At 51.0% G+C, this 7850-nt stretch overlaps 1 protein-coding gene across 3 annotated transcripts; it reads left to right on the top strand.

The window, feature by feature from the left end:
* Nucleotides 1-269: 269 nt before the first annotated feature.
* Nucleotides 270-7609, top strand: LOC136590188 (sialidase-3-like). Of its 3 annotated transcripts, none has more exons than XM_066588354.1 (3): nucleotides 270-284; nucleotides 3790-4004; nucleotides 5550-7609. In XM_066588354.1, the coding sequence occupies exons 2-3, from the start codon at nucleotides 3810-3812 to the stop codon at nucleotides 6507-6509; spliced, it is 1155 nt and encodes a 384-aa protein (XP_066444451.1). In that variant the 5' UTR covers nucleotides 270-284; nucleotides 3790-3809; the 3' UTR covers nucleotides 6510-7609. The 3 variants fall into 3 exon arrangements, with proteins under 3 accessions (XP_066444451.1, XP_066444450.1, XP_066444452.1); XM_066588353.1 differs by lacking the exon at nucleotides 270-284 and adding an exon at nucleotides 324-469; XM_066588355.1 differs by lacking the exon at nucleotides 270-284 and adding an exon at nucleotides 3150-3220.
* The last annotated feature ends 241 nt before the right edge of the window (nucleotides 7610-7850 follow it).

Raw genomic sequence — 7850 nt, 5'->3', positions numbered from 1 at the left:
ACAGGATAGGATTAGATACAGCGGCTCAGCAGACAGTATCACACAGGATAGGATTAGATACACGGCTCAGCAGACAGTGTCTCACATGGTAGGATTAGATACACGGCTCAGCAGGCAGTATCACACAGGATAGGATTAGATACACTGCTCCGCAGACAGTATCACCTATACTGGGCTTGGATACAGGCTTGGGTGTCTCTCTGGCGCCTCTTAGCTGCGGCTCTCAGGATTGCAGGGCAGATCCTGGTGTTTTCCTGTATCAGGATACAGAGAGGAAACAGATGGTGAGAGAACAGCGGCGGGTGCGGCGGGGGTCTGGTCCAGTGCTGGGGGGCACACAGTACAAGGCAGTGCGAGGCAGCAGCGCCCAGCGCAGACCACAGCCAATTGGAGAGCTGGGAAGTTCTGGGAGTTTCCATCCAGACAGCAGCCACATCTGCAGCCGGCCGCTCCGGGACCGCGCTCTCCGGTAGGTCCATCACACATAGTCACCGACTAAACGACTCGCATGACTCTACAGGTGAACTGCGGCGGGCGATACGGTCTGATACGTTGCTTCGTGAAAGCCGCAGCTACCCGCTGTGCCCCATATGAACGAGCAAACGTGGAAAGCGTGCGGCATCACTTTCACAAGCGCAAGAATGGCTGCCAGTCAGCGACAAAGCGACACGGCCATCCGTTATTCCTGCGGTCTCGCAGGTGTCACATTTGGGAGGGTGAAAATGTATCCGGGGCGATTTAATGCGGCGTAACGGCGTTATGGAAGTCATCCGCAGTCGGGAATATCATGACTGGTGGGGTTGGGGGCCTCGCGACAGAAGACTGCGCTTAGATACCGCGATACATCACTACGACTCCCAACGAGCGTCCTGATACTAACGGGGAAAGCGTCCTTGTTGCCCGTGGCGACCAATCCCGAAAACTGCCAAAATCTTGGAAAATGTTGACTGAAAACCCTGTTCCCAAGTGGGGCTGTGAAATGCATCAAACTTAGTTCGGCGCAAGTTATTGATGTACGTCATTCTCGCGTGCGTGAAAAATGTACGTAAAAATCGCATTTTGTTCCAATAGTAAAAGAAAAAAAACGGCGTCGCCCGTATGAAGTATTTACGCTGGCGAGTGCGATATCGGTCCGGAAAACTCCAAAGACGGACGGTCGCACTCTTAAACTCGCGATTTCGCCTACGAGTGTGATGTGTTTTCGCAAGAAAAACGAATCGCATTTCATCGCAGTACTCGCCATTTTCACTTGCGGTTTTCACAAACATGAAAATCACGTTTTAATAAGATAATTTAAAAATGGCGTCATGTAACGCACGTGAACACGCGACTGCAATGCGACAGTTTAACTTAAAGGCAAGTTTTCTGCAAATCGCAGATAATTAAGACATGCGGCGATCTCAGAGCGTCGCTGCGAGAGAAAAATCGTGCATGTGAATAGATGTATTTAAAATAACGGGTCCTGTTTTCGTGGGTCTCGCAGAACCTGCACGAGAAAATCGCCGGTATAAATATGGCCTTAGAAAGGGGCAAATTGATGTATGTTTCAATATGGCCACCTTTGGCGCACTCTGGGCGGAGTCAGCTTGAGGCATTTGGCTTCACACTATATGCCTACTGAATGTTTATGGACGATGTTCCCACTGCCGCCATCTCTATGAGGAATGTTCCAGAATGGGGATTTAAAGGGGCAGTGCGGTGTAAATAATAGAGAGTGTAGACTGAGCGCCGTTTAGTAGAGGGGGCCTCGGCGCGGCTCTGTATACACAGATCTGCTGGCAGCGACTCCGTACAGCCCCCATCATGACATCAGCGGCCAGACAGAAAAACAACACTGGAGCTGCGGTACCCTCACCACTGTGCAAATAGTCAGAGGGGGGAGGGAGGATCTGGGGAACTACAAGTCTCAGCATTCACACGGAATACTTGGCATGGTCTGAGCAGCGATGTGTATGCTGCAGTGTGATGTTATGTGTATTGGGCCGGGCTGACACGGGCAGATGATTACTGCGTATTACGCGTGCGCTGTACGCCCCTTTAGGTACCCAGTAATTCGCAGGAAATCAATTACATTGCTTTAGGCCCCCGCCCATGGGCGAGGCGGAATATGGCTAGCGATATACTGCCACGGGGGAACAGAGGAGAGAACTGTCAGTTCTCTGCGGAGAGCCTTTCTGACAGTCAAGCTCACTGCGGTAAAACGCGGCATGCCACAAGCTTGTCGGAATTGCGTAATATGCAAGCACAAAAAAGAGCGCAGCATGTTCCACTTTGCCACGTGTATACGTGCGATACGCGCATGCCCAAACACAACGGCATGGGAAATCTAAACAAAAAATAAACAGGAGGACTAGGCGTGACGGCGTGCGTGAGATACGCTGTCATGCGCAGTACAATATTGCCGCTATACGCCACAGCCCCCCCCCCCCCCACAGCCCCACCCATGTTTACACTTGCCGCCCTGGTTGTACTAGTATGTCATGTACCTGATGCGTGTTTAGGATGATGTGTAACGGTGCAGTGAGGCGTAGAGAGTATACCGAATCAAGTAACGGAATGCGATAATTAGACTGCAAAGATGCGAGACGACCTGTGGGTAGCCTAAGTGATGGCCATAATGTGGCGCTATCCCTACGGGCCCATGGCCAGGAGGACGATGTATTCAGTGGTTACGCTGCAGTAAAGTAGCAAAAGATGCCGAAAAGTATGATAAAGTTCATGTGCCTTGCTACTGCCAGGAGGAGCTATAGAGGGTGTATTTGGAAGGTGAGAGACGCCCAGTGACTGTCGCTTTAAATAAGAGTTTAATGCCAGTTATTACGTAACGCTAAAAGCAGCCGCAGCTCTTCCAGAAGCCCGGGACATCTCCCCGCTGCCCGTGAGCCTCCCGGGTGTCCTTGCAGAGTTGGTCAGTATGGGCATAAGGAGCTGCTGATGCCGGACTATCAGAAGGAAGCAGTAACGGTCCGAGACTCTATGATGCCACGGGGCTTGCCAGTAGGATGGAACCCGGGTGTGGCTGGCTGATTGTTTTCGGATTCGTGCAGCAGGACGGGGCGGGCTTCTTAATGGGTCCCAATAGGTAAAACCTTTATTCTGGGGGGCTAATGGGTTGTGAAAGGAGGAGGCTGGAGTTTAGGGAGAACATAAATGGTCTCACAGACGCGCAGTGCGCCCCCCGGAGGTCCCGCCAGACACTGAGGGCTCCGTCATCGGCCGGGTACATAATATCATTATTTACCGCAGTAATCACATTATAGCGTTTGCTTCACATCATGTCCTCACCAGCCGGAGACCAATCCTAGGGCCGAGCTCGCGGGGCGAGACGAGCGCGGACCGATGGCGGACTACTGAACCTGCTATTCCTATGCGAGTGATGCCGCTGCGGATGGCGGTGCTGGATCGCGGGAGCGGGTATAAAAAATACGCCACCCCGCTTCCCGTCTCGTCCCTTAACAGCGCCAAAGCTTGGTTTATGGTGGAACGTGACAGGTTCCCTTTAAAAATCGCATTGCACTCGTGCTACGTGCGCATGTACTTGTAAGGGCGATGCAATTCGTAACTCGCCTACAGAAAATAACGGGTGGTTCTCGTAGAACTGGACCCGCTGCATCACTTGTGTAAGTGAACCCATTGGAAACAAAGGGTTAAGCCATCACACGAGTTCTGGGCGTCACGCAAATGCGCAGAACTTGGGTGATTTTCTCGCCCGTGTAAATCCCTTACAGGGATGGATATGTCGCCATTTATAATCTGCCGGTGATCATGTGACCATATTCCGTCTTCTAGGACCGCCATCTACAACCGCCATGAAAGCCACGCAACCTGAGAAGACGCCGCTGTTCAAGAAAGAGTCCAGCGGCGCTGTGTACCGGATGCCCGCGCTCATCTACATCACAGGGGAGAACGTGTTTCTGGCGTTCGCAGAGAAGCGTAAGAGCGAGAGTGATGAAGTGGAGAAGCTGGTGATGAGGAGGGGGATCTACAAGACGGGATACGTGTCTGTAAGTCTGCTGCCGAGCTCTCGACGACTCCTGAAACCAACGGGAAGTCCAATAGTCCAGAATGGGACGGTCCTCTAACTGCCAGACTATTGGAATGCTTTGTGAAAGAGTTTGTTCCCTTCTGAACTATTGGTAGGTGATCAATAGATGATTGGCGGGGGTCCGCCACTCCGCTGTCTGCTGGGCTGCTGTCGTGTCTGGAGCTGGAAGCTGACGCTCTGCATGGTCACAGGTTGGTAATGCAGGGGCAGCGCCCACTGAACTTCTGGGGTCCTGAGCGGCAGACCCCCCACTGATCAACTATTGATGACCTACCAGGTCAGTGGCCAGAAAGATGCTATTCTGATACTTCTGGGAAAGCGGAGTGATAACCAGTCTGGACACCATTAAAATCCACAGGAGTTTATCCAGCTTTGCAGGAAAAGTATGAGGAGTGCGGTGGGAAGGAGAGGAACCGTTATATAACTTGGCAGACATGCCGCTCAGGGTTCAGGGAAAGCGGAGTATTTCTGTAGCAATTTGTTGTCTTCTACATTTTATACAGATTTAGATACTTTTTAACCAATAATATTTTTGTATATGTTTATAATAATTTATGATGCACTGACCGCCCCCTTTACCAGCCCCGTCTAGTAGCGTTGGACTCCTCAGCCTTTCAGAACCGCAGCAATTCGTAGATTCCACCCAATCATTAAACCGTTCTGCAGGAATATCGGCCCCTGCGGACAGGAAGCTTCTTGTAGTCCCTGCAGATTAGCTGGCGGTGCTGACATGTTCTGATCGGCTGACAGGAAGGGGTCAGCGATTCATGCTGCTTCCGCCAAATTCTGACCTCCCATCAGCAACAGAAATCTAAACCCATCTGACCAGGAGATGTTTTCCTGTGGCTCAGTGATACAAGTTTTGCGCTCTTTTGCCCGCTGGAGTCTCGTCTTTCTGTTTCTCTTTAACACAATGGCGCTGGAACTGGTCGTCTGCTGTTATAGCCCATCCGTGCGGAGGAACGGCGGGTTGTGCGTTCGGACACGTTAGTTGGAGTCCCAGCGTTGTATTCAGCTGACTGTGCAGCCTGTTGCTCAGAACGATTCCTGACATCCTCCTCCGACCCCTTTCAGTGATGAGTTGTTCTCATCCACAGGATCTCCTTTCGCTGGATGTTTTCCCCAATCGCGCCATTCTCGGTATACTCTCCAAGCCGTTACATGAGAAACCTTCCCCCCTGTGGTTGGCGGTGAGCCCCCGGCTAGTCTAGCACCGATGACCGGCCTTGCAGGAAGTCGCTCCGATCACTTGATTTTCCCATCTAATGTGGATTCACACTGAAACTGATCCGCGGAAAACTTGTCATGTGATTTTATGCCGCACTCCGGGGTCACAGGGGGAATTGCCCTACAGGGTAGCGCCAATCGTGAGAGGGGCTCTAGTAAAGGGGCGGTCAGTGTATATTTTTATCATATATATATATACTTTTTTCTACAGTTTTACAATAATTTATATTTTTTGTATATTTATGTAACAAATCATATCTATTTTTTATGCTTTTAGTGGGAAGGCCTCCAGAGTTTACATGACATCTGCCTGAAGAATCACCGTATGATTAACCCCTGTCCGGTCTACGAAGACGCCACCAAGACCTTGTTCCTCTTCTTTAACTGCCTCCCCAGTGGTGTGACGGAAGAGCGCATGAGAAAGTGGGGAAACTGCTCCAAGCTCTGCTACTCCACCAGCAGGGACTGTGGCAAGACGTGGAGCGCCCCCACAGACATCACCGACGTGACCAGCGGCATCAGGAACCTGGCCACCTTCTTTGTGTCTCCCGGTCATGGCATCCAGACCCAATGTGGGAAGCTTGTCGTCCCAGCCTACGTGTATGTCGCCAAATTCTGGTGCATCCGCTGGTGGTCCACCAAAGCCCGCACCTTTTACCTCTACAGTGAAGACCAAGGCAGCCGGTGGCGCGTATCAGAACGGATTGAAAAGCACGAATGCGGCGAATCCCAACTGGCAGAAATTGTGTCCGAAGACGGTCAGAAAATGCTGTACTGCAACGCGCGGAGCCCCTCCAAGAAACGCGTGGAGGCGCTGATGTTGAATGTCGGAGGGGAATTTAAGATCGCCGAAAAAAGCCGCAAGTTGAAGGAGTCGGAGAAAGGCGGCTGCTCCGGCAGTGTGCTGGGCTTCCCGGGACTGGAAGAACCAGGACAGGAGCGACGTCACTGGCTTCTCTTCTCGCACCCCGCAAAGAAAGACCGCCGAGACCTGGGCGTCTACCTGAACAAGTCACCGCTGATGTCCGAGGCCTGGTCCAAGCCCTGGGTCATTCACGACGGCCCGTCCGGATACTCGGACCTCGCTGATTGTAAGGACGCCAATACATTCGCGGTCCTGTTCGAGAGCGGATCCGAGACGCCTTACGAGGAGATCAACTTTTGTCTTTTCACCGTGGAAGACGTCTTGGAAAACATCAACAAGAAGAAAAGCCTATTCGCCCGATTCAGGAAATGACGACATCAAGAACCGAACGGCGTTTCACCCCAAAATCAAAAGCTGCGATAAATATAAGATCCGGTGGCGCCGCTCCCAAAAAAGTGGTAAAAAGTCTATTCAGCTGTTTTATACATCTTATCAGTGCCTGGAAAAGTTGGGTGACAACTAATATGGCGTCCATGTTTGTAGGGAATACCTCAATTTTAGCCTTTTGACTCCGTCGAACCCCAAAATGAATATTGACCCCCTAAACTGTGCCTCCTAATTGTTCCAGATCCCGTGGGACAGTCTCAGATTTCCCGGGAAACATACTAGCTATCCCAATACCTGCGCCCTCCGCTCGCACATACAGTTGAATATAATGGTGGAGCAGGGGTCCGCCATGTTGCAGTTGCTATGGTATATAAGGGGTTAAACTGCCAGGATCTGAGGTATCTCCATTACTGGCGGGTAGAGCACGAGCCCCGCTGTCAGTAGTCAGCCGAGCCACCGCTTTAAAAACATGTCTGTGCAGATGTAAGGGCTCCTTCACACAGACGTACGCACAATTGCGCATGTTTCTGCGCAACACATTTGCAAACAAAGTACATTTGCGCGCGTATCGGTGCATTTTACTGTACTTTTTGCGCTCGCAGGGTCGGTTCGCATGGACACCCCGGGATTTAAAAGGCAATTTAGCCTAATAAGGTCCAGATGTGTTCTTTTTTTCACAGAATTGCGCAGCGTATTGCACATTCCCGTAGACTTCTATCTTTGGTGTGCTAATGAGCACAAAAATAGAGCATGCCGCGTTTTATTTCACATGCGCAAAAAAGTGGAATGAGAACGAACCCGTAAATAAATACAGACCCCAGTAAGCCGTAGGCCGGCTCACGCAAGCGTAATTTAATGTATTCGCTCATAATCCGCGGTGAATGGAGTCGATGAAAATACATTGATTTATATTGATCCATTCACACTTGCGTATAATCCGTGCGTATAAAAGAACGCAGCCTGTTCTATCTTGGAGCGTTTTGCACGCGATGGAGCGCTATTGTTCTCTCTGGGCGCGTACGAAAAATGCTGCACATACAGTTACATTGCGTACGTGCGCCGTTTTTACAATTGAAGGAAAGTTTTTTTAAAAAAGGAAGAAACCAGGAAGCCGCGGGACGGCGTGCGTGAGATACGCCATAATACGCAGCCATTACAAGCGCGGTTATCACAGCTCCATGGCCATTAAAACGCTGCGATTTTTACTTAGCATTTACTATACGGACATGTGAGCCCGGCCTTAGTCTGCGGTGTGTGCGGGTCGTGTATGTGGGTCGGGGGACATCGCTGATAATCTGGGAAAGCTGGGTGGCGGCCATATTGGTT

This window comes from Eleutherodactylus coqui, chromosome 1 (assembly GCF_035609145.1).
Source record: "Eleutherodactylus coqui strain aEleCoq1 chromosome 1, aEleCoq1.hap1, whole genome shotgun sequence".
Lineage (NCBI taxonomy): Eukaryota > Metazoa > Chordata > Amphibia > Anura > Eleutherodactylidae > Eleutherodactylus > Eleutherodactylus coqui.
Note: the sequence above shows the minus strand (reverse complement) of the source record. Positions and strands in the feature narration are given on the sequence as shown.